A 26079-nucleotide genomic window follows, 5' to 3' on the forward strand; every position below is an offset into this window, starting at 1 on the left:
TTTCACTCCAAATGGTCATTGGAGGCCATTCCTAGGCAGCCCTATCTAAAATAGCAGTCCTTAACCATTCCCTTCCCTCTCCTGGTATCTTTACCTTGCTTTGTTTTTTTTGTTTTTGTTTTCGTTTAAATTAAATCTTTATTCAGATTATTATAGTTGTTCCCCTTTTTCCCCTCATAGCTCCCCTCCACCCGGTTCCCACCCCACCCTCTGCCCTTACCCCCCGCCCCCACTGTCCTCATCCATAGGGGTACGATTTTTGTCCAGTCTCTTCCCGCACCCCCACACCCCTTTCCCCCCCAAGAATAGTCAGTCCATTCCCTTTCTATGCCCCTGATTCTATTATAATCACCAGTTTATTCTGATCATCAGATGATTTATTCACTTGATTTTCAGATTCACTTGTTGATAGATGTGTATTTGTTGTTCATAATTTGTATCTTTACCTTTTTCTTCTTCTTCCTCTTCTTAAAGGATACCTTTCAGCATTTCATATAATACTGGTTTGGTGGTGGTAAACTCCTTTAACTTTTTCTTATCTGTGAAGCTCTTTATCTGCCCTTCAATTCTGAACAATAGCTTTGCTGGGTAAAGTAATCTTGTTGTAGGTTCTTGCTATTCATCACTTTGAATATTTCTTGCCACTCCCTTCTGGCCTGCATAGTTTCTGTTGAGAAATCAGCTGACAGTCGTATGGGTACTCCCTTATAGGTAACTGACTGTTTTTCTCTTGCTGCTTTTAAGATTCACTCTTTGTCTTTTGCTCTTGGCATTTTAATTATGATGTGTCTTGGTGTGGTCCTCTTTGGATTCCTTTTGTTTGGGGTTCTCTGCGCTTCCTGGACTTATAAGTCTATTTCTTTCACCAGGTAGGGGAAGTTTTCTGTCATTATTTCTTCAAATAGGTTTTCAATATCTTACTCTTTCTCTTCTTCTGGCACCCCGATAATTCGGATTTTGGTATGCTTGAAGCTGTCCCAGAGGCTCCTTACACTATCTTCATATTTTTGGATTCTTTTTTCTTTTTGTTTTTCTGGTTGGGTGTTTTTTTGCTTCTTCGTATTTCAAATATTTGACTTGATTCTTCCGAACCTCTAGTCTGCTGTTGGAACTCTGTATAATATTCTTTATTTCAGTCAGTGTATGCTTAATTTCTAGGTGGTCCTTTTTCATATCTTCGAGGGTCTCACTAAATTTATTGGCGGTTTCTAGAAAATTCTTGAAAAACCTTGTAAGTGTGGTTTTGAACTCAATATCCAGTAGTTTGCTTTCCTCCATTTCTGTCATTTGTGACCTGTTTCTTTGTCTCCGCATTTTTTATGCTTCCCTGTGTTGATAGAGTGGCTTTCTGTGCTAGGTGTCCTATAGGGCCCAGTGGCTCAGCCTCCCCAATTACCTGAGGTGGACACTCTTGGTGCACCCCTTTGTGGGCTTTGTGCACAGTCTTGTTGTAGTTAAGTCTTGATTGTTGTAGGTATCACTGGGAGGAATTGACCTCCAGGCAAATTGGCTGTGAGAATCAGCTCTGTCTACAGTGGGAGAACTTCTGTGCTGGAGACACCCTTCTGGGGCAAGACTTGCTTCAGTGGGGCTTAGGTGCTCACTGAGTCTGCCCCCTGAGTGTGTCCCTTATGGATCTGAGGAGTTGTAATCTGGATGGTCCCACTCTGACCACTGGGTACACTGGCTCTTGGATCTCTAAGGAGGTGCTAATTTAGCCTCTGCCTTAGGCTACCCAGCAGGAGCTATGTAGAGATCTGGAGATTCCTCTTCTTTATTTGGGGTTTGGAGGTGCCCAGATGAGGCCCAGCTGTGAAGCAGTGCAAGCTGCTGTGGGGCCTTGAGCCTTCTTTTGGAAGTTCTGGGTCTCTCTGACCCAGCTGCAGTTTGTTAGGTAATTTTCAGATTGCAAAGGGCCAGGCCTTTCATATGCAAAAGCCTCTGTGCACAGCTTGGGTGGGGCGGGGTCTCAGGGGATCAACAGGGTGGAGCAAACAGCTATGGTTGATCCTCAGTCCTACCCTAAGAGGCCCGCGTCTCAGTGTCCAGCGGTAATCGCTGCAAGCACCTCTGAGAGAAAGCCGCCCTCGAGTTCCGACCGATGCCAGGCAGTCCAGTTTCTCCCCGTATAAGTCTGGGTCCCCAGAGACTCACCCAGACCTGGAGTTCAGAGCAGTCGGGAGCTTGAGACTCCCTCCCAATTGAAAAAGACAACCCTGTCCTCAGTTGCCAGCCCTTTCCACGTGCGCCTCCGTACCTCTGTACTTTACTTCCGCACCTCCTCTGTGTCTCAGTGTGCTTTTCTCTTTCCTTCTAGTTGTAGAATTTCCACTCAGCCAGCCTTCCTGTGGTTCTGGATGATGTCCGTTTTGTCTTTTAGTTGTAATTTTGAAGTGGTTGTGGGAGGCAGCAATTTCCGGTGTTTACCTATGCCGCCATCTTGGTTTCTCGCTTTGTTTTTTGGGTTTTTTTGTTTTGGTGTTTGTTTTTTTTTTGTCTATGTAAGTTCTTTATTTTGAGATGGGTCTCATAGACAGGGTCTCGCTTTGTGGTTTTCTTTTTAATAACATTTATCGCTATCTGGAATTAGAAGTTTACATTTCAGTTATTTATTATGTGTCTCCTCCCATTAGAATATAACCTATATGAGAGGAGGAACTTAGTTTTATTTTTGCACCTTTTTCTGGCACATGGTAGGCATGCAATAAATATTTGTTGATTGAATACCAAAATTAATATTTGTAGGGAAGGAGAAATTATTTCAACTAAAGGGATTTCAGTAAGCCACATATCCAGCATTATTATGCAGAACTTGGGAATAAGTCTCTGTCCTTAACCCCTGGTTATAAGAATGGAGAGAAAAATACAATGGACTGATGGGAGCTTTATGAAGAAGATATAAATTAAGCAAGAAGATGGAAATTATGCCAAGCATTCCTTGGATTTAATCATGTCAAGGAGAAAAGCATGTCTTTTATACCTAAACTTGTCACGTAATTTAAAACCTCATGGCCTAACGAGAGTATCAGAATTGGAAGTGACCATTTCTGCTGTGAAATATAAATATCTTGCTTAAAATTAAAAAGGCCTATCTGTGATTATTTGTGTATGTGTAACTCACAAATATACAATCATTCCAGTGTGTAAGGTGAATGAAATATTATAGTTATGGAATAAGTTAAATTGTACCAGATGAAAATTCTAATTAAACTGAACAAGACTAATTAAAAATTGGCTGTCCTGAAAACTATGTTCAAACTTGTTTGTGGATATGTAATAGCAGTATTGTCTGTGAATGACTTTTTCAAAGTTTTTAAACAAATTTTTCTTTTTTAATTGGGAAATAAAATTTCATTTATTGCCCTAGCCGGCTTGGCTCAGTGGATAGAGCGTCAGCCTGCGGACTGAAGGGTCCCGGGTTCGATTCCGGCCAAGGGCACATGCCCGGGTTGCAGCTTGATCCCCAGTGAGGGGTGTGCAGGAGGCAGCCGATCAATGATTCTCTCTCATCACTGATGTTTCTGTCTCTCTCTCCTTCTCTCTTCCACTCTGAAATCAATAAAGAAATATATTTTTTAAAAAAAATTTCATTTATAGAAGTCTAAAAACAGTAAAATTTATGGGTGAAAGCCAGTATAAAAGTATAATTATTTTTAATCGCATGTCAATACTATAAAGTCTTGATTAACCATAACAAAAAATATAAAAGTATTTTTTCTGAGGGAAGTAATTCCTGCTGAGTTAGATAGGGGATTTCATAAAGCTCTTGATAACACAATAGTTGGTAGCTCTTTATCACAGTGCTATAATTGGTCATTGAACCTGAATATTCAGCTATGAATGTTAAGCTTTATAAATAAACACCAAGTGTTAAGGTGGGTGATAGTCATGCAGATAAAAAAGTATGGAACAGAATTTGGAATTAGCAGTTGAGTGAGAAAGAAATAGCTAGAGGTAGAATAAAAGCATGGAACTTTATTGTGGACAGAACCTTTTTGTATGCGTTTTCATGTTAACTGACTGTTTTTTTCCTCCACCCTTAAGGTTCAAAGATCACCCAACGTTAAATGAAAGATATTTATTACTTCATCTGCTTGGTAGAGGTGGCTTTAGTGAAGTGTATAAGGTAATGTAATTTTTTTTTCTGTTCTTCACACTAATAATATAGGAGTACAAGTTTCCCCTACTATCCACAAGTGTTTCCTATGAAACCTTTCAGAAGTCAAAATAGCATAAAGCAAAGAAGCAGTTACCATTAATTTATATGGAAATTTTTTCAAGTATTCCCAGACCCCCTAAATAACCCACCAAATCATACCAAATACATTTAATTATGTCCAGTTTTATGATAAGTGCAACACCCTTACGAGCTTTCTTAGGCTTTTCTGAAAGCTTAGGACATGCCTTGCTAATTAATGCACAAAGTAAATCCAGGTAAAGCTCACAAACACAGGTCAAAGCTATGCCGGCTTGATACTGAGATGCTGAGTGTGGTTCCAGAGGGAGGACCTGGGGCTGCCACTCTGGCTGCACAGGGTGTGCACTGCCTCTAACCCTGTGAAATGAGCACTGAAAGCTATTTTTACTTCTTGCTTTTTCTCATAAAAGCAAAAACCCTCTTTGTATTTATTGCAGTTAGCCAAAAAGGGTACAAATAAATGTAGGCCTTTTGTAAAAGAAAAGTGGCCTAATGCGAACTCTCAGAAAGTGGGGGATACCTGTATGTGGTTAAGAAATACTTGTCTTTTATTAATTTTATAATTGGGGGGGGGGGCAAATTTTATGTACTGACTCTCATTACAAAAAGTCTGGTGGCTTATGTTGTATCTTAATGTGGACCAGTAGTTTTATTGCTAGCTTTACCCAGTGGCCAGATAAGTTTCTATTGAACAAGTACAAAAAAATGTTTTACGTAAATGTTAAAGGCAAGCCTTAAAATTAAATACCCATAGCATTTTGAAGTTATTTATTACATGTTTTTATAAGCTAATATCTTTTTAAAGTATCATACTTTGTAAAACACAGTATAATATGAAAACACGGTCTGTCTGCAATGTGTTAAGGGTCTAAAGACTATGTTTGCACCTGTACAGTCCATCAAGTATTTGCTACCTAGTTACCATTAGCCAGTTCAATACAAATAATAGCCATTAGAATCAAGATAGGCAGGTAGTCATATGATATAGTACCTTTATGGACAGATTATACCCTTATATTTAAACATGTGTCTCAGAAATCTTACATGTCCTGAATTTACAGAAATTTCTACCTATTTTAATGCCCATGTTTTTTAAATGCATATGTGTAAATGTACAAATTTTTACTCATTATGTTCCGTTTTTTTGTTGTTTTTCAATGTTTTATACCTCACTTTTTTTCCACTTTATGTTGTATCTTTCTGCTTTAAATATTGTAGTCCTTAAGTCTCTTATTCTGTATTCTCCTTTTCAAATATATCCCTGCCATTCACTGACTTATTTATTTGATTTCACCCTCGTATCTGTGTGTCTATGTGTGTGCAAACTCACTTCTTAATTAGAAGTTATTTTTCTCTTCTCCAAAACCCCTTCTTCTAACACTGCTTCCTACTTTAGTACATAGCATTGCTATTCAACTGCCTAGTCCCTCAAGTTAAAAACATAAAAGCCATCCTTCACTCTGCCTTTCCCTTCCCTTCCCTTCCCCAGCATGTAACCAGACCCTGGGTGCCCACTGTTATTAATGTCATCAAACTCTCCTAAATCCAGCAGTGGCCCTTTCCTTTCTTTTAGCTCAAGGCCACATTGTCTCTTGTTTGCGTTGCTCCCCAAGGGCATTAAGTTTCTCCAGTGTACTTATGTAAGCTGCAGCTAGAGTAGCCTTTTTATAAAATACAGTACAATTTTCTCTCTCTTATAAGCCCCGGTGGCTTCCCATTTGCTCTTAGTTAGGATGAAGTCATGCTCTCACCTGAAACTTCAGTTCCTTTAGAAGCGCTCCTTGTTTATCCGCCTTTTATAAGCTCCTTATGATACTTGGTGCTTCATTATATATCAGTATAGTTAGTGGTTAAGAGCTCGGATTCTGAAGCCAGACTGACTGGGTTTGAATCCTAATTCTGACTGCTGTTAAATAACGGTATAATCTTGGGCTTATTACTGAATCATCCTCTGTCTCACTGTCTTCATCTGGGAATGATAACAGTGCCTACATCGTAGGGTTGTGATTGATTGAGCTATCACAGGTAAATCACATAGAACATTGGTGCTTAATAAATGTAAGATCATCATTATTAGAAATCCTCTGTGTAGTGAGACAAGGACTGTGCCTTCGTGGCTTACTAAAAACATTCTGTATTGTTCTGACTCCGGGAAAATTTGGAATTTGAATTCTGAGAACTTCAATTCTAGTCTTAGCTCAACCAGTAACTATTTTTTTTTGTTTTGTTTTGTTAAGTTGGACAAGTAATACGTATCATGGGCCTCCCCTATCAGGAGTGATCTATGAGCTTGCTTATAATTCCTATAATTCCTATATCTTTGATTCTAACAATAGTTCATCCTCGTGCACTATAATGATTGAAGTAGGCTTACACAGGCCTCATGGTGGAAAAAATCATAATAGCTCACCTTGGATCTAAAAATCACCAAAAGTGTACAATTACATAACACTACTAGCTCAGCCTACTAATCACAGCACCCTTCTGCCACTGTTTTTAGGGCCAAAGGGGATTTTCTTTTAGAAATTAGAAAATGCAGATGGGAGCTCAGCGACTTGAACCTTCAGTACTGACCTAAATACTAAGCACTCACTCCAACCTCTACAAAGCCCTTTCGTGGTTGTCAGGTCCATTGAGAAACAAAGCAACAGATTGTAAATCAAATTTTATAGACTTATCTGTACCACGGTGGCAAAGATTGAGTCAGTTGCTTAGTGATAACTGTATTATGAGAAGGTACTTTACTCATCTAATCTTGGGAGAAAGATGTGTCATATATAACTATTATAATCAGCATACACTGGCACTAACTTTTATCACTAGTGTACTTAATTTTACTTTCATCTATTTTCATTTATTATGATTGCCTCTGAATTTTGTCCTTTATGCCACTCTGCTTTCTCTCACATGAATCTTTGAAAATTCTTTTCTATTTCTTTAAATCCAACTTTTAAAAAAAATGCATTTAGAACAGTTCTCAACCTTGGCTGCACATTAGAATCACCTGGGAATGTTTTTAAAATCCTGATTTCTGGGCCTCATCCTCCGGAAATTCTGTTTCTTTGTTACTAATGTTGTGGCCCCACCCCATAACAAAGAAACAATTTCCAGAGGATGAGGACCAGAAATCAGGATTTTAAAAACATTCCCAGGTGATTCTAATGTGCAGCCAAGGTTGAGAACCACTGATTTAGAAGAAGTTTATTAAAGCTGGAAACCGTGAAACAAGGAAGGGCCTAGGATAGAAGAAGCAACTGGCGAGAGACTAGGAGGGTAAATGAGCCTAGGCTGGGCTGCTTTGGCTCACTAAGAAGTCAGAGAAAAGGGGACCTTGGGGGCAGGTTCAGGGGGGTTGGCCACTGCCCACTGCTCCCTGGGTGCAAGTCCCGTGGGGTCCCTTAGAATTTAAGAGTTGCATTCCTGTGGGGGAAGAGGAGGAAGAGAAAGACACAAGCATGCTCCCTAGAGGGAGGGCACACCTAAACCCAACTTTTAATTAATATAATTAGCTAATATTTATTGGATATTTACTATGAATCATACTTTTCTAAATACTTTATATGGCCCTAACTGGTTTGGCTCAGTGGATAGAGCATCGGCTTCGGACTGAAGGGTCCCAGGTTCGATTCCGGTCAAGGGCATGTACCTTGGTTGTGGGCACATTCCCCATGGGGGGTGTGCAGGAGGCAGCTGATCGATGTTTCTCTCTCATTGATGTTTCTAACTCTCTATCCTTCTCCCTTCCTCTCTGTAAAAAATCAATAAAATATATTTAAAAAATAAATAAATAAATAAATACTTTATATGTTTCACCCCATTTCATCCTTTTAACAACCCAAACTTTATAAATGAGGCTGAGAGAGGGTATTAACACAAAGTCCTGCAGCTAATAAGGTTATCTTGACTCCAAAATGAATATTCTTAATTATTCTATCCTTTATTATTTCTGATCTCATGCTTCTATAATTTTATGATAAGTAGTTTACCACTACTGCTTATTTTTAGATTAAATTGATGGGGAGAGTGTGAGTTAGGACCTGCTTTTTTAATAAATATGTAAGCTAAGTGTTTTCTTAAAGGGGCACCTTTGTATATAAATCACAGTGAAACCTAAATTATTAAGTCTCTCTTTTAATGGCATTTGTTGTTTAAAAATTTTTTTAAGTCACCTGAAGTCTTAAATAATACTGGTCACTTTTTATTTTGTTACTTAAGAAATAGACTGATGATTTAAACAAACAAGTATCAAAACCGTTTTTTGGTGTGTTTTTTTTTTTTTAGACAACCAGGGAAAATTAAAGACTAGTTGGGTATTAGATGAGGTTAGGTGTGATAATGTCTGTTTGAACAGTTTCATAATTAAAGTTTAGGAACTTGTTAATTTTCAAACAAGTGAGGGAAAAGGTGGGGAGTTGCTAGGAGAAGCTAGAGAAAAAAGGTTTGCTTTATCCAACCCACAAAAAAAGCATTAGAGCCATTTGTTTTCCTGACTGTTTGCTGCCAGGATAGAGGAACAGGTTCATATTAAAAACAAAAAATAGCTTTGTTGTTTTATTTTGATTCATTTATAAAACTTAAAGTTTCCTCTGATTTAGCACCATGGGATATGTATCTTGTTTCTGATCATGTGTCATTGAACTGTATATAATCTTAGCAAAGATCAACACAAGAATTGTAGTGTATATTCTAATTCCATATTATGAGAAAATCATCACCAAATTTTTTTTTAACCTCTTACAGCTATTCAGTTGGTCTTTGGTCCTAACTCTTGTGACTTGAATCCTAGGCTTTTGACCTTTATGAACAAAGATACGCTGCTGTGAAGATCCATCAGCTTAATAAAAGCTGGAGGGATGAGAAAAAGGAAAATTACTATAAGTAAATATAATACTTCATTCTTTTTATCAATTGAAAACATATTTAATGGTAATGGAGAATTAAAATACTCTCTCTTCCTGTAGACATGCCTGCAGAGAGTATAGAATACACAAAGAACTGGATCATCCCAGAATAGTTAAACTCTATGATTATTTCTCCTTGGATACAGATACGTAAGTGAATATAAGTAAAGATATGTTTGCTTTCTGCTTTCCCTATTCTGTGGTGGTGGTATAAATGACTTCATTTCTTCACTATGATTCTGAATTATTGGATAATATTTTATATCTAATTTTTTTAATCTTCTCCATTTTAGGTTTTGTACAGTGTTAGAATACTGTGAAGGCAATGACTTGGATTTCTATCTGAAGCAACATAAATTAATGTCGGAGAAAGAAGCTAGGTCTATTGTAATGCAAATTGTAAATGCACTAAGATATCTCAATGAAATCAAACCCCCTATTATACATTATGATCTTAAGCCAGGTAATTAATAAAATTGTCTAAATAAATTTTTAAGCTCTAAGGAGTATAATGTCATATTTATTCATTTACCTGAAAACATGCTTTTTGGTTTAGTTTGTAAATGTCAATAGAGTAGTAGAATTTAAAGTCTTTTTGTCATGTCACTTTTTAAAATTATATTTACTTCCCAAAAGTTAGCGTAAGTCATAAAGATGTTATTTATCTATGTATCATTAAAAGAACCTTCTATTTTTATTTTGTTCCTAGGAAACATCCTTCTGGTGGATGGAACAGCTTGTGGAGAAATCAAAATCACTGATTTTGGTCTGTCCAAGATCATGGATGACGATAGCTATGGTGTAGATGGAATGGACCTAACTTCCCAAGGGGCAGGCACTTACTGGTAAATATATTACTGAAAACATCAAAATTGTCTAGATTAGTCACAAGGCTTTTTATGAGAGTTTAGTTTTTCTTTCCATGTACCTTTGAGATTACTGTACTGAGGGTACTGATGTGAAGTCTCTGAGTTGAGCGGAAGGCCACGTTCATCAGTCTTCTTGACTCATCTCAGCAAACTAGAGGGAGAAAGACTTAGCATTAGCAGGTGACTTCAGTACCTACCCAGAAACTCCTAATGTGGAGAATGTGTGGGGGTTTTTCTATAATGTTAGAGTGACATTTTTCATGAAAAAAATACTTACAAAAATATAACATCTTGACTGTTACAGGAAATAAGCAAAAAGCCCTCTCTGTAGAGGTTTTGTAGTTAAAGTTTTTATTGGAGATGAATGCTTTGTTGATCGTGGATGGGAGAAGTATTTGGCATATTTGGCCTTTGGACTTGACTCTCAAAAACACCTTTTATTGACTTCATTACATATAGATATAAGTCTAGATAGCACCATAGACTCACAGTCTAAATGAATGTCATTCCCTTCACAGTTACTAATAAAAATTGCTTCAGTGTGAATTGTCAAACTTATTGTCCAGTTCACCAAAGTGAAGAACGTAGATTATAAAATTTCAAAACAAACTTAGTTTTCAGAATAAATTAGTTGAGCAAAAGGAGTGACATTTTAATTGGAAGAAAGATAACTGTATTTAATTTTCTTGAACAGGATGGTGACTACAAACAGTCTTCACAGATAGCTTGGGCACATAGTGACCAGTCCCATAAGACAGCACAGTTCTGTACGGACTTCACTTTTCATGAACAGGGATTAGTCATGTTCATGCATTCTTTTGAAGCCATTTTAAAGTTTTAAATTCTGCTTGTGGCATTTTCTAGGAATATGAATAAGATACGTCATAAATTTTTTTCATACTTAAAGAAAATTATTCAAACTAGTAACCCCCTAAATAGTTGTATCCTCAATTAGTAATCTTTAGACTTTTTTTCTTTTAGCAACAAGGCTTGCTTTTTCACAATAAAATCTTAGGGTCCTAATAAGTAAAACCAATAAAAACAAGGCTTTTTGGTAGAACCCTATGGAAGACGCTTGAAAACCATGTTCTAAATAATCCTTTTTTTTCTGCAAAGACACCCAGTATATTGTTCCCCTCTCACTCTGGCTTCACTCATGTAGGGCAGGGCAGACAAGGAAATTTACCTCTATCAGGTAGACATGAGACAGGGAGGCTTATATTTAGGAGGCTGTGCAGGAAAGAGATATAGTCATGATGGTTACATGGGGAAGAAGCAAAGCTCTACCTAGAGAGAAGCAGAAAAGGTGCTCTCCACGTGAATTGGAGGGTTAGGGAAGGTATTCAAGATTGTCATATTCAAAAGCATAGGTGACAGAAAAGCAGTGTGGGCAGCTCAGTTAATTGGCTTTCCCTAGCCAGTTTGAGGGGTAGAGAAGAAGAGTGAGTGCAGATGTTGGAAGTTTAAGTTGCTGCTGGATTACGATGGGTCTTGTGTTACAAACGAGATATGAGGTATATACCTTGACAGTTAGTAATGCTGAGATTCTTTAAACAGAAGAGCCACCTGATCAGATGTGTGTTTTAGGAAGAGAACTGCCTACAGTTTGAATGCTGGTGAAGGGGGGCAGTGGGAGAGGATTTATTCTATTATTAGACACTTACCCAAATTACAGAGGTAGAAATAGTAGTTCCTAGAAGAAACGGGCTTAGCAAACAAGTTCTAGAGGTAAAAGAAGGTCCTTTGGAGCTTGGGAGTGAAAGCTAATGGTAACATGCCTGGGGAGGAGGAAAGGAAAGAGAAATGAATCGGGAAGGGAAAGTGCCTAGAACATTGTAATTTCTAATGATAATATATGTTATTGTACACTTTAGGATGTGTGTGTATATCATACTTTATCTCAAAGTTGTATGTTTTGGTGCTAGGGTCAGGTGATAGAAGGATTCAAAAACTTGATTGGTGATTTTCATTCATGAAGGTCCTAAGGTTTTATGTGGATAAAATTAGTTCTGAGATTTTACACTTAGATTTTAAATTACAGATTGTTAATAGTATCCTTTCCCTTTTTCTCCCCAAAAAACTATAGGTATTTACCTCCTGAGTGTTTTGTAGTTGGAAAAGAACCACCAAAAATTTCCAACAAGGTTGATGTGTGGTCAGTTGGAGTCATTTTCTTTCAGTGTCTTTATGGCAGAAAGGTAAGTTAAAGTATACCAGATGCAGCTGTACTATTTAGATAAGTGGAATTTTCCCCTTTTAAATACAAAGTTCATTAACTTAAAGTCAAAAGTCAATTTAAATCCTTCTAAGGAAAGCCAGGCTTCTTCTCTATTTCTTTCCATCCTTACCTGAGGATATTTTACCATTGAGAATAGAAGGGAGGGAAGAGGAAAAGAGAAAGAAACATCGATGGGTTGCCTCCCGCACATGTCCTGATGTGGGCCGGGGATTGACCTGCAATCAAGGCATGTGTCCTTGACCAGAATCAAACGTGAGACCCTTAGTTCCACAGGCTGACACTCTAACCACTGAGTAAAACCAGCTAGGGCTCTTCTCTATTTCTTCTAAAATTTCTGTGGATCAGGATTATTTTAACGTCATAACAGTTTTCTTAGCCTGCATTTTGCACACACACCTTTTTTTTTAACTGAAGGAAAAGAACTATATGTTAACAGTACTAACATTGTTAAAGAATACTGGAGCCAAAACTCTTCATTATCCTCCATTCTCTCTCCCTCACTGCATGCACACACAGTTTGGCCTTGACATAGTTTCCTCAGGGAAATTTCGCCAAACTTAAGTCTTAATATTTCCTAAACCTCTTTATTTTGAAGTCAGAACTACAAACTATTATAGATATTATCTAATCCCCATCCCATCTAGTCCCTTCATCAGTATGGAAAGAGAGTTTAATGAACTTGTCTGGAAATTGACTGCAAATTAGGAGGACCAAACCCAGAGCTATTTCATTTAAGTTAGTGTACTATGCTCAAAGTATTTTATTCAGTGGTCTTTCCACAGGCATGTCCACTACTTCATCTTGAATCAAATTTCATTTTGTAAATATTAAGAATAAAGTTTTAAATTTCTTATGTTATTTTATCTTAATTACCTATGTTGCAGTAGCATTATTTTATTTTGCTTATTCACAGTGTTTCAGCTATTTTGAGGATTGATTAATTAGGCTGTCTCGGCAGATACAAATTATAACTTTGTTGCTATGAAAATGCATCCCAACTTCCATGTAACTGAGGGCAAGACTTTTTTAGAACACAAATAATTTGTATCTTGAGTATTCACTGATAATATCTGTTTAAATTTTTTGTGAGATAAATTTCTCAACTTTTTATTTTTAGCCATTTGGTCACAATCAATCTCAACAAGACATTCTTCAAGAAAATACAATATTAAAAGCCACAGAAGTTCAGTTCCCTGTAAAACCGGTTGTAAGCACTGAAGCCAAGGTAATAAATTTCATGTCATAAATTGTGCTTAAAACAAAGTAATTACCACCACAGGAAAATCTGTCCAGGAGGTATAGAGTTGATCCTTGAACAATATGGGAAATTTGCAGGTGAATCACATAGCCTAGAAATATTGAAAAAATTTTTTGAAAAAGTTAGGTATGTCATGAATACATAAAATATATGTACATGCTTTCTCAACTTTTCTCTTATTGTAAGAGTATATTAAATATTATATATAACATACTAAATATGTCTTATTTGACTATTTAAGTCATTGATAAGACTTTCAGTCGAAAGTAATGTGGATTTTCAACTGCACTGGGGGGTGATGCCCCTAATCCCCATGTTATTCAAGGGCCAACTGATTAAGAAATAATAGAAGTATTATGTTGAGTCCTGGCAGTTGGTTGGAGCGTTGTCCTGTGCACTGGAGGGTCCCGGGTTCAATTCCCGGCCAGGGCTCATACAGTAGTTGTGGGTTTGATCCCCAGTCAGGGTGCGTACATAGCAAAAATACTTGTCCAGAATTATACCTAGTAAGTATCAGAGCTACTTGATCTCATGTTACTCTGCATTAGCTCTTGAGAAAGCCTGACCTCTTCTTTAGCTTTCTTGACATGTAGAAGTCTCTGAAGCTATAACAATGGCTTCCTAAAGTTCTTTTTAAAAAATCTTCACCTAGGGACATTTTCATTGATTTTTTTTGGGGGGGAGGAGGGACAAACGTTTATCATCTTTCAGTTGCCAATCGCATGCACCCCAACTGGGACTGGGGATGTGCCTTGACCAGAATCAAACCAACAACCTTTCGGTGTACAGGTTGTCAATCCTACCAACTGAGCCACATTAGCCAGGGCAGTACTAACCAGGTCCGACCCTGCTTAGCTTCCGAGATCAGGTGCATTCGGGTGGTATGGCCGTAGACTAATCCATATATGTCTATGTGATAACATGAAATAGATATTTCTAATAGCAAAACTATGATGGTCCTTAATATCTTCCCACCTTCATCCTCTGATTGGCCTTTCCCATTTTTACTCCTGTTTTGATATGCTTATCCCAAAGTTTATTTCTCTGTGACTCCCTGTTGTAGTCTTCTTTTTAAAACCTGTGAAATTCCAAGACAAATACATGACATTCCCATTTCTTTTTGCTAGGCCATAAGAATAATTCATAAACAGGCATTATATAGCTTCTATATTGTTAGAAGAGTGTAGATAAGCCCTGCTATATGTCCCTGATCAAGGTCATAATGGCCTTCATAATTGTACTGGTTTTTGTGTAATATTAGTAACTGTCCCATATTTCATTTTATCTATTACATCTTTTTTAAAATTTATCAGTATTGTTGAAAGTATTACAGATGTCCTCTTTTTCTTCCCCATTGACTCCCTCCACCCCACCTTCCTCTAGATTGGTTAGTCTATCCATTACATCTTTGTTGGCTTTTTGCAAATCATTTGAATGACTTTTAGAAGATTGACAATTAAAAAGATAACTGACGTTCTTATTTTAAAACATGAGTTATTTTTGTAAGGTAAATATGGCTTCTTTTAAAAAGATTTTGACGCCAATATCCCTGATGAACATAGATGCTAAAATCTTCAAAATATTAGGGAATCGATTCCAGCAATACATTTAAAAGATCATACACCATGACCAAGTGGGATTTATTCCAGAGATACAAGGCTGGTGTAATATTTGTAAATCAATCACATAAACAAAATGAAGGATAAAAAAATTACATGATCATATCAAGAAAAAGCATTTGACAAAAACCAACACCCTTTTTTGATCAAAACTCTCAGTAAAGTGGGAATAGAGGGATCATACCTCAACATAATAAAGACCATACATGACGACAAGCCTATGGTCAACATCATACTCAATGGGCAAAAACTAAGTGTTTCCCCTAAGAACACTTAATGGGAAAAGGACCACTCTTATTCTACATAGTATCAGAAGTCCTAGCCACAGTGATCAAACAAGAAGAAAGGAGAAGGAAGTAAAATTATTATTTGCAGATGACATGATATTGTACATAAAAACCCTAAAGACTCCACCAAAAATCTACTCGATTTAATAAATGAATTCAGCAAAGTAGCAGTTACAAAATCATTCAGAAATTGATGGCATCTTAATACACCAATAATGAACTCTCAGAAAGGGAAATTAAAAAAACAACCCCGTTTACCATTACAACAAAAAAATTAAGATATTTAGAAATAAACTTAACCAAGGAGGTAAAAATCAGTAGTCGGAAAGTAGACCCCAAATAGCCACAGCAATCTTGGAAAAAAGAACAAAGTTGGAGGGATCACAATACCATATATCAAACTATACTACAAAGCCACTGTAATAAAAAAAAAAACTGGTACTAGCACAAGAATAGGCATATAGATTAGTAGAACAGAACACAGGCCCCAGAAATCAACCCACATCCTATGGTCAATTAATATTTGATAAAGGAGGCAAGAACATACGATGGAGTAAAGACAGTCTCTTCAACAAATGGTCTTGGAAAAATTGGACAGGTACATGCAAAAAGATGAAACTAGACCACCAACTTACACCATACATAAGAATAAACTCAAAATGGATAAAAGATTTAAATGTAAATCGTGAAACCATAAAAATCCTAAAAGGAAACATAGGCAGCAAAATCTCAGGCTTTTCACAGAAATCTACGGCAGTGGTCGGCAAACCGGCTCATGAGCCACATGCGGCTCTTTGGCCCCTTGAGTGTGGCTCTTCCACAAAATACCGACTTCTGCGCATGGGCCATGAAGTTTCAATCGCACTGTACGTGCACGCCCGCACATGGTATTTTGTGGAAGAGCCAGAGCCACACTCAAGGGGCCAAAGAGCCGCATGTGGCTCGCGAGCTGCAGTTTGCCGATCACTGTGCTTGGGCAAGAGAAACAAAGGAAAAAATTTTTAAAAAATGGAACTACATCAAACTAAAAAGCTACTGCACAGCAAGAGAAACCATCATCTGAATGAAAAGAACCCACTGTATGGGAGAACATATTTGGCAATAATACAGCTGATAAGGGGTTAATTTCCAAAATATAAAGAACTCGTACAACTCAACAAAAGGAAGACAAACAACCCAATTAAATAATGGGCTAAGGACCTAAGTAGACACTTCTCCAAAGCGGACATACTGATGGCCAAGAGACATGAAAAAATGCTCAAAGTCACTGATCATCAGAGAGATACAAATTAAAATGACAATGAGGTACTAGCACCTGTCAAAATGGCTAAACAAATGACAAGTGCTGGTGAGGATGTGGAGAAAAGGGGACCCTTATGCACGGTTGGTGGAAATGCAGACTGGTACAGCCACTATGGAAAACAGTGGAGTTTCCTCAAAAAATCAAAAATGGAACTGCCAATTGACCCAGCAACCGCACTTCTAGGAAAATAGCCGAAGAAACCCATACACCAATCAGAAAGAATATATGCACCCCTATATTCATAGCAGCATTATTTCCAATACCTAAGATTTGGAAACAGTAGATGAATGGATAAAGCTGTGGTACATTTACACAATGGCATACTATGCAGCTGTAAAAAAGAGGGATCTCTTACCCTTTGAAACAGCATGGATGGACCTGGAGATTATTATGTTAAATGAAATAAGCCAGTCAGAGAAGGACAAATATCACATGATCTCACTGATTCGTGGAAGCTAATGAACAAAATAAATTGTCCAACAAAATAAATCCATGGGGATGGAACAGACTGACATATCTCAGAGGGGAGAGAGGGACAGGAAGAGATAAACCAAAGAACTTATATATTTACTAGAGGCCTAGTGCACGAATTTCGTGCACTAGAGGGCGGGGGGGGGGGGGTCCCTCAGCCCAGCCTGTGCCCTCCTGCAGTCCAGGATCCTTCAGGGGATATCTACCTGCCGCCTTAGGCAGGAGAGGCTCCCGTCACTGCCGCTATGCTCACCAGCCATATAAGTCTTTGTTTTACTATGGTTGCAAATATCAAAAAATTTCTATATGTGACACGGCACCAGAGTTAAGTTAGGGTTTTTCAAAATGCTGACACGCCGAGCTCAAAAGGTTCACCATCACTGGGATAGGATATGCATAGCCCATGGACACAGACAGTAGTGTGGTGAAGGCCTGGGGGAAGAAGTAGGAACTGGACAGAAGAGGGTAAAGGGGTTATGGGGGACATTTATAATACTGTCAACAATTAAAATATATAAGTGAAAATTTTTTTAAAAGATCTTGGTGTTAGCATCTAAATTTTGTCTTCTGCCAAAACCGGTTTGGCTCAGTGGATAGAGCGTCGGCCTGCGGACTGAAGGGTCCCAGGTTCGATTCCGGTCAAGGGCATGTACCTTGGTTGCGGGCACATCCCCAGTAGGGGGTGTGCAGGAGGCAGCTGATCGATGTTTCTCTCTCATCGATGTTTCTAACTATCTCTCTCCCTTCCTCTCTGTAAAAAATCAATAAAAAATATATTAAAAAAAATAAAATAAAATAAAATAATAAAATAAAATATATTTTAAAAAAAAATTTTGTCTTCTGTTTATCACAGCATCAGTGAGAACAGAAACTAAATGAATGTAGTCAATGCAGGATCCATATATTTACATTTTTAATAGTAACAAGAATGAGTGTAGTGTGACTATAGTGTGCCAAAAAGAAGTCCCGTTCACCACCTCTACCTCTTTATAGGTGCCACAGTCACCCTTTTGGTACCAGGGGAAAATCACATTATTTTTGCTTGTTTTGTAACCTTTTGTCCTTACAGAATAGTACACCTTTGCCAAGTACCTCTACTGACCTCATTTAAGCATCTTAAGCATATTTACTCCTCGTATACTTCTTAACCTGGCTATTGGTAATTTTTCATCCTTTTAAACTCTGTCTTCAACATAATCACTCTTGATTTCTTTTTTCTATATCTTGATCATTTTCAGAGTGGTCTCTGAAACTTTTTTTATTTGTTAAAGACTTAAAAAGATAAGACCTAAGGGATCAGAAAGACTTTTGATAAAAATGTTAGTATGCTAACCATGGTATGAGAAGAGCTAGATTTGTTTTTAGAGAAAAAATTACTTCCAATGACTTTCAAAACAAAGAACAGGCAAAATTGTTCCGTTTAAGTTGAAGTTTGATCACATTAAAAAGTATGTTATAGTTTTCTTATTAATGGTTTATTTCATGGCAAGCTATAGGGTACTGTCTAGTGCAGTGATGGCGAACCTTTTGAGCTCGGCGTGTCAGCATTTTGAAAAACCCTAACTTAACTCTGGTGCTGTGTCACATATAGAAATTTTTTGATATTTGCAACCATAGTAAAACAAAGACTTATATTTTTGATATTTATTTGATATATTTAAATGCCATTTAACAAAGAAAAATCAACCAAAAAAATGAGTTCGCGTGTCACCTCTGACATGCGTGTCATAGGTTTGCCATCACTGGTCTAGTGTCAGCAATAAGAAAGGGAAAGAATTATCAATTATCACTTAAGAATGTTTTATCTGTTGTAAAAAAATGCACAAATCTCAAATATAATACTGGGTGAAAGAAGCCACATAAAAGAGAACATAATCTGTGGTTTCACTTACATAAAGGTCAAAACAGCAGAACTTAACTACAGTGTTAAAAGTTAGGATAGAAGTTACCCAGGTGGGTTGTAGGCAGAGCCCATGCTTAAACGGGCAGGAAGAAACTCAGATGGTTTTGGTAAAATTACTTTCTTTATCTGGTTGCCAGTTACATCGATATATTCACTTTGTACTGTATACTTATAGTTTTTTTTTTTTAAAGAAGCTCTTCTCAAGGACAGGATACATAAAACCAGTCTGAGAAAGGGAAAAGATAGTGATTCTGTTCCACTTTTAGCTTTTTCAAAAGTGTGCTGATGCTCAACGTTAACCTATGAAACAAAAACCTCAATGGAAGTGTTCCTTCATGTAAAGAAAGTCTTTATGCTCAATAGGAAAAAAAAATATGGTTAAAAATAGCATACCCTCTGGCCAAACTAAACTGACAGAGGATTATTTTAGCAGAAGATAAATTCTAGAAATAAGTGTGCAGAATTTGTAATTATAAATGCAGCTTTCCATATCCAACATAATATTAGAAGTCCTAGCTAGAGCAATTAGGCTGAAATAGAAATAAAAGGCATCCAAAATCAAAAAGGAAGAAATAATTTACAGATGACATTATACAGTTAACCCTTGAACAACATGGGTTCAAACTGTACCAGTCCACTTATTCACAGATTTTTCAGTTAACCCACACAGTTCAAATCGAATTAAAGGTCAACGGATCATTGGGAATTGCATATGCAGAGGGCCAAATTAAGTTACATGTGGATTTTGACTGCTGGGAGTTGTCACCCCTAACCCCTTGTTGTTCAGGGGTCACCTGTATACTGAAAACCTTAAAAACATCACCAAAAAACTGTTAGAACTAATCTACAAATTCAGTAAAGTTGCAGGATGCAAACTCAATATATAAAAATCTGTTGCATTTCTATACACAAATAAACTATCAGAAAGAGAAATTAAGAAAATAAGCCCATTTGCATCTTAAAGAGTAAATTACCTAGAGGTGAATTTAACCAACAAGATGACAGACTTATACATTGAAAACTGTAAGATGTTAATGGAAGAAATTAAAGAAACACAAATATATGGAAAGATAGTCCTTACTCATGGGTTGGAAGAACTGATATAGACAGTCTCTTCACTAAATGATGTCAGGAAAACTGAGCCACTTATACCATAAACAAAAATTTACTCAAAATGGATGAAAGATTTGAAGGTGTAAAGATCTGAAACACAAAACTCCTAAAAGAAAATATAGCTGGTAAGCTTTTGACCTCCGTCTTGGTGAGGAATTTTTGGATTTGACACCAAAAGCAAAGGCGACAAAAACAAACAAGTGCAGTACTAACGCTTCTGCACAGCAAAGGAAACCATCAACAAGATGAAAAGGCAGAGACTTGAACAGATCTTTATACCAGTGTTCAAAACAGCATTCACAATAGCAAAAAGGTGGAAACAACCCAATATCAATCAACAGGTGAATGGATAAACAGAATGTTGTATATACATGCAGTTGAATATTACTTAATTTAAAAAGGGACAAAATTCTGATGCATGCTGCAAGTATGGATGACTCTTAAACGTTGTGCTAAGTGAAATAAGCCAGATACAAAAGGACAAATATTGTGTGATTCCACTTATATTCTAGGTACTTATATATAGATATTTAGGATAGCTAAATCATAAACAAGACAGAACAGTGGTTTCCAAAAGTTAGGGGAGGAAGAAATCAGTAGTTACTATTTAATGGTTATAGTAAAAGTTTCAGTTTGAGATGATGAAAAAGCTGTCTTAAATGTGTCCATTCTTCTCTGGAATTTAGTTGTTTGATACTTAGAAGAGGAAAGCTTTTAATTGCTGACTTTTTTTTTAAGGCCTTTATACGACGCTGTTTGGCATACCGAAAAGAAGATCGATTTGATGTGCACCAACTGGCAAATGACCCGTACCTTCTCCCACACATGAGAAGATCAAACTCTTCAGGAAACTTACACATGGCTGGGCTGACAGCATCCCCCACACCCCCTGCTTCAAGCATAATGACTTACTGACTTTCCTCCAAAATTGGCATGATACCTTTGAATTGCTTCCAGGTGCACACTTGAGTTTAAGAGCATTTGAGTGTTTTTTTGTTACTTTCTTTTTTACACAGGACATGATTGAGAACTTCGCGAGCTGAAGTTCTTTGTGGCGTCGTTTGTATGAGAAAGGATCATGGACAGTGAATAAATGTACACTTCTGACTATAAATAACCTTGAGACGTGAAGGGTGACTGCCTGTTGCACAGAAACGGGAATACCATGTTCAGACAGAAGAAAAGTGATTTGTTTGGGGAAACACTGTAAATAGCGTTTATAATACTTAAATACATGTGGTTGTTACTAAAGAGTTCTAATATGAAGGGTAGTTTTTCATTATTTAAAAACACTTGGAAAAAATGAGAAGTATTTCTAACACAAGAACTATAGTGCCTGGATACATTCTTCAGCATTTGGCAGTTAATCTGCCGAAACCAAAGTAAGAACTGAATGACAGTGACAGTTGTGTTTTATAGATAGAATGTGAGAGTTAGAATCTTTGGACAAGGTTAGACTTTGTCATTTGCCTGTTCTGGCTTTTACCACATTGTACCTCGAAATCACATGTCCTTTTTTTTCACTGGTTATGTTAAAGGGAGAGCTATTATTCCTAGATACTTTACACCTTTGACAAAATGAGCTGCTCATTTTAAAATCAGTTGAATTCACTAAATTGTAATATCTCCAGTGTTTTCAACATGTTAGAAGTAACATATTTTTGTTTTGATACCAGGCCTTGTTCATTAAAACAAATGACAGTATGTAACCAAATGCAGACCAGTTCTATGCAGGATAATGATAAATTCCCTTCTAGCTCTATTGTAAATTGTTGTACATATGTCATATTTCAATTACCAAGTTTCAGCAGCTTATTCTTGTACAAATGTTTAAAAATATGGCTTTTCTAATTGGATATTGTATTTTTTTTAAGTCTTGAAGGCGCTTTAATTGCTGCTAAATGATGTTGCTTCTTTGCTAAAAAAAAAAAAAATCGAATGACCTCCTTAAAAAGGTGCAAATTGACTGTACATCATAGAGGCATATTAAAAGCAGGCATTCATTAACAATCAAGGCATGTAAAATGATCCATGTTGGACATACAGAGTTCTCTAAATCAGTTTCTTGGGTTCTAGGGCTGTGGAGCACATAGATACTAGATTTATACATTGTTCATGGTTATTCTACATTTCTAGAAGGTTCTTATCAGCAAGGTGGGATGATGGTCCCATAAACAAGTTTCTTGTGGTTTATACAGATTTGTTAAAATGTGAACATTTTCTAACTGCCTGGTATGGTAGAAGCCATTTTTCAGGATGTTGTATTTTACTCCTGTAAAAATTATTCCTTTATTGTTATATTCATAATGCTGATACTTACATGTAAGTTGTCCATGTTGCTGAAAAAGGAGGCTCTACTTTACCACAGATTCTCCTTAATATTGTACAGTTAAACTGTGGCTGTTATTTCTGATGTTGCAAGCCATTTTGTTTTTCCATTGTACATACACACATTGTCTCTTTAAAATGCTGCTGAAATTGTAGAGAATGTAGCCAAACTGGTAATAAACAATGACAGTTAAAATTTAAAGACTATGAAAATTGCATTTAAGGGAGCTTTCAAGATTTAGAATATTGGCTCTGACTTGGCTCCTTAAGAATCAGCTGAATAAATTCTTTAAGTATACTTCAAGACAAGTATAAAGTGTTTCAAGCTGTTAAAGTGAACCTAATAACCATTATCAAGGTTAATTCTGGGTGGGTAACAGCACTATCAGGAGTGGCTAAGGGCTGTACCTGCTCCTCTGTAGATTAAGATAGAAATCCTATAAGAAATATTGACATGGTGATGAAATGTTAACATTGACTGAGTGCCTTAGGTGCTGCCCACAAATTTTTTCTATTTTGTTATTTTCATCATTCTGAATCATAAAGTACTATGTTCATATAGTAACTTATTTGAAGTTCTGAATTGAAGGAAAATGCCCTTTTTTGTTTAAAATTTTGGTGAGTTATTAAGTGGATATATAAATCTAACATGAGGTTGATTTGAATAAGTAGTATAGCCCAAGATCACTGCTTTACCATCATTTCCAAATGAATGAAAGTGGCTGATGGTCTCAAAATGCAGAAAAGGAGGGAAATGAGTCAACTTATAGACTGTCTCTTCCTCCTAAAGTTTTCCCAAACAAATGCTGTAGATGTCAGATAATATGCCAGTAACCCAGTAGATACGAGATGGCTAATTGAGCCAAACTGAATACTGTTATCTTCACAAAGGAAATTGGTATCTATCACTAAGTGATTTCCATCACTCTGGCAATCTTCAGCTCTAATATCTTCTGAAGCTTAAACTGTTCTGGTTTCCTGAATTCACTCCTCAGAATTAAAGCGTGACTTATATTCCTAAGACAGCAGCGAGGTCCTCTCCCTTAGCTATCTTATAAGCCTGTTTCCTGTAAGAGTCAGCACTGTTGCAAGGTAAAATGCAGTTTTTGCAGATAATTTTAAAATCTTTTTCTGATATGAAGTAGTTTCAGTGTGTACACATTGCTATGTACACATTTCGAGGAAATAAGTGCAGAAACTACCCTATTAACTCATTAAATCAAGAATTGGGTAGATACTGGGTTGTCTTTAAAAAAAAACAGACCTCTATTTTTGTCCATCCCCTTCTAAAAAAAAAAAAAAGAATTCTCAGTTTAAATGGTACATAAAATGTGAACAAATACTTTTACAAATACCTCATTACATGAAGCTAAAGTGGTGGAGAGTTTCAGTGAGAAATTTAAAGAGGATATTGTGCATTTTGCTATTCATTGTTACTTACTAAATATAATGTCATCAGATGTTACTACCTATTTAATTGTAATGCAGACTGTCCAGTCCTTTAGGTTGTTACTTTCAGAATTGAATTACATTGCTGTTTCATTTGTGTGTGAAAAAGCTTTATACCTTTAAATCACATTTGCAGGTCTTTCTCTAATCCCACCTAAATTTTGACATGTTATCTGATAAAATTTCCTCACAAATATACTAAAATTTAACGTTCTGAAGGCATTTCAAAAGTGTTTTATCAGCTAGTTTATAACAGGTTATTAGGATTCTCGTTCCTAATAAAAACAAGCATCTTTTCTGACCATAATGCATAAAACAAGGTCAATTACAAGAAAAAAATGAAAATTCACAAATATGTACTGATTAAACAACATGCTACAGAACAGCCAATGGGTCAAAGAAGAAATGAACTCTACAACAGTTCTAGAATTTATATAATTTGTCAATTTCAATGTTCTTTCCTAGAACATACATCTCTACTTGCCTTTCCTTAATTTCCCTTCCCTCCCCTCCCCCTCTTTTGGGCATTGCCTCCACACACACACACCCTTAGAATTCTTTAGTGTTTGGGAAAGATTTGAGTAAATATATGTAGACGAACTTCAAGAATTTACATAGAATCAGGGAAGAACTTAATAGAATTATTTTTAGTTAGAAATCCTCACTCGTTTAAAATACTAGGGATGTAGATTACCTATGATTGTTTTAAGAAAGGCAACTTACAAAGAAGAAAACGTATAAAATAGAAAACAAAATAAGTACATGTCTTTCAATAATTATTTTAAATGGACTAAATTCTTCAATCAAAAGAACGAATTTTTTAAAAAGACATTTATGCTGCCTACAAGAGACTGACTTCAGATGTAAGGCCATACAGACTAAAAGTGAAGGTCTGGAAAAAGATACTCTATTCAAATGGGAGGGGGGAATGCTGGGGTAGCTAGACTCATACCAGACAAATAGACTTTAAAACAAAGATTATAATAAGAGACAAAAAGGGCATTACATTGTAATAAGGGAGTCAATCCAACAAGAAGATACAACATTTGTAAATACGCTCTTGTCATTGGAACACCTAAATATATAAAGCAAATATTAAAAGACCTAAAAGGAAGAAATAGCAATACAATATAATAGTAGGGGACTTGACTACATGCTCTCATCAATAGATCATCCAGACAGAAAATAAGGAAATCGGCCTTTTATTACATTAAACCAGATGGACTTATATACAGAACACTCTATAAGCAACAGAACACATTCTTAAGTGCACATGGAATTCTCTATCGATCATATAGTAGGCCATAAAACAGTGGTTCTCAACCTTGGCTGCACATTAGAATCACCTGGGAATGTTTAAAATCCTGATTTCTGGGCCTCCTCCTCCGAAATTCTGTTTCTTTGTTACTAATGTTGTGGCCTTACCCCATAACAAAGAAACAGAGTTTCTGGAGGATGAGGCCCAGAAATCAGGATTTTAAACATTCCCAGGTGATTCTAATGTGCAGCCAAGGTTGAGAACCACTGCCATAAAACAAGTCAATAAATTTAAGAAAATTGAAATAAAAACAAGCATCTTTTCTGACCATAATGCATAAAACAAAATCAATTACAAGAAAAAAAATGAAAATTCACAAATATGTACTGATTAAACAACATGCTACAGAACAGCCAATGGGTCAAAGAAGAAATGAAAAGAGAAATTGAAAATACCTTGAGATAAATGATAATTGAACCACAACATTCCAAAACTAATGGGATGTAGCAAAAGCAGTTCTGAGAGGGATGTTCAGAAATAGCAATAAATGGTTATATATAAAAATAAATAAATAAAACTATCAAATAAAAACCTAACTACACCACGAGAAACAAAAAAACAAATGAAGCCCAGGAAGGAAATAAAGATCAGAGCAGAAATAGAGACTAAAAAGACAATAGAAAAGGTGGAAGTAAGAGCTGGTTCTTTGAAAAGATAAACAATTGACAAAGCTTCAGTTAGACTCAGAAAATGAGAGGACTAAGTAAATAAAAGAAGGGAGATATAACTGATATCACAGAAATACAAAGGATCACAAGAGGCTACTCTGAACAAATTTGACAACCTACAAGGAATGGTAAAATTCCTAGAAACATACAACCTA

The 26079-nt window shown here is 36.5% G+C and overlaps 1 protein-coding gene and 1 long non-coding RNA gene across 4 annotated transcripts in view; one reads left to right on the forward strand and one right to left on the reverse strand.

Moving 5' to 3' along the window:
* Positions 1 to 22793, forward strand: part of TLK1 (tousled like kinase 1) — a 154345-nt gene extending 131552 nt beyond the window's left edge. For both annotated transcript variants that reach the window (XM_006083149.3, XM_023744986.1), the window contains exons 14-21: positions 4045 to 4126; positions 8985 to 9076; positions 9160 to 9249; positions 9393 to 9562; positions 9809 to 9944; positions 12055 to 12166; positions 13325 to 13432; positions 20900 to 22793. In XM_006083149.3, the coding sequence (XP_006083211.2) occupies positions 4045 to 4126; positions 8985 to 9076; positions 9160 to 9249; positions 9393 to 9562; positions 9809 to 9944; positions 12055 to 12166; positions 13325 to 13432; positions 20900 to 21076 (967 nt within the window). In that variant the 3' untranslated portion in view covers positions 21077 to 22793. The remainder of the gene's footprint in view (positions 1 to 4044; positions 4127 to 8984; positions 9077 to 9159; positions 9250 to 9392; positions 9563 to 9808; positions 9945 to 12054; positions 12167 to 13324; positions 13433 to 20899) is intronic.
* Positions 8871 to 14133, reverse strand: LOC111823471. Of its 2 annotated transcripts, none has more exons than XR_002826500.1 (3): positions 13479 to 14133; positions 10028 to 10119; positions 8871 to 9043 (listed from the first exon to the last, which is right to left on the reverse strand). It is a non-coding gene; the product is annotated as an uncharacterized LOC111823471 (long non-coding RNA). The 2 variants fall into 2 exon arrangements; XR_002826503.1 differs by lacking the exon at positions 13479 to 14133 and adding an exon at positions 11633 to 12018.
* Positions 22794 to 26079: the final 3286 nt, after the last annotated feature.

This window comes from Myotis lucifugus, unplaced genomic scaffold, assembly GCF_000147115.1.
Source record: "Myotis lucifugus unplaced genomic scaffold, Myoluc2.0 scaffold_5, whole genome shotgun sequence".
NCBI classification, from domain to species: Eukaryota; Metazoa; Chordata; class Mammalia; order Chiroptera; family Vespertilionidae; genus Myotis; species Myotis lucifugus.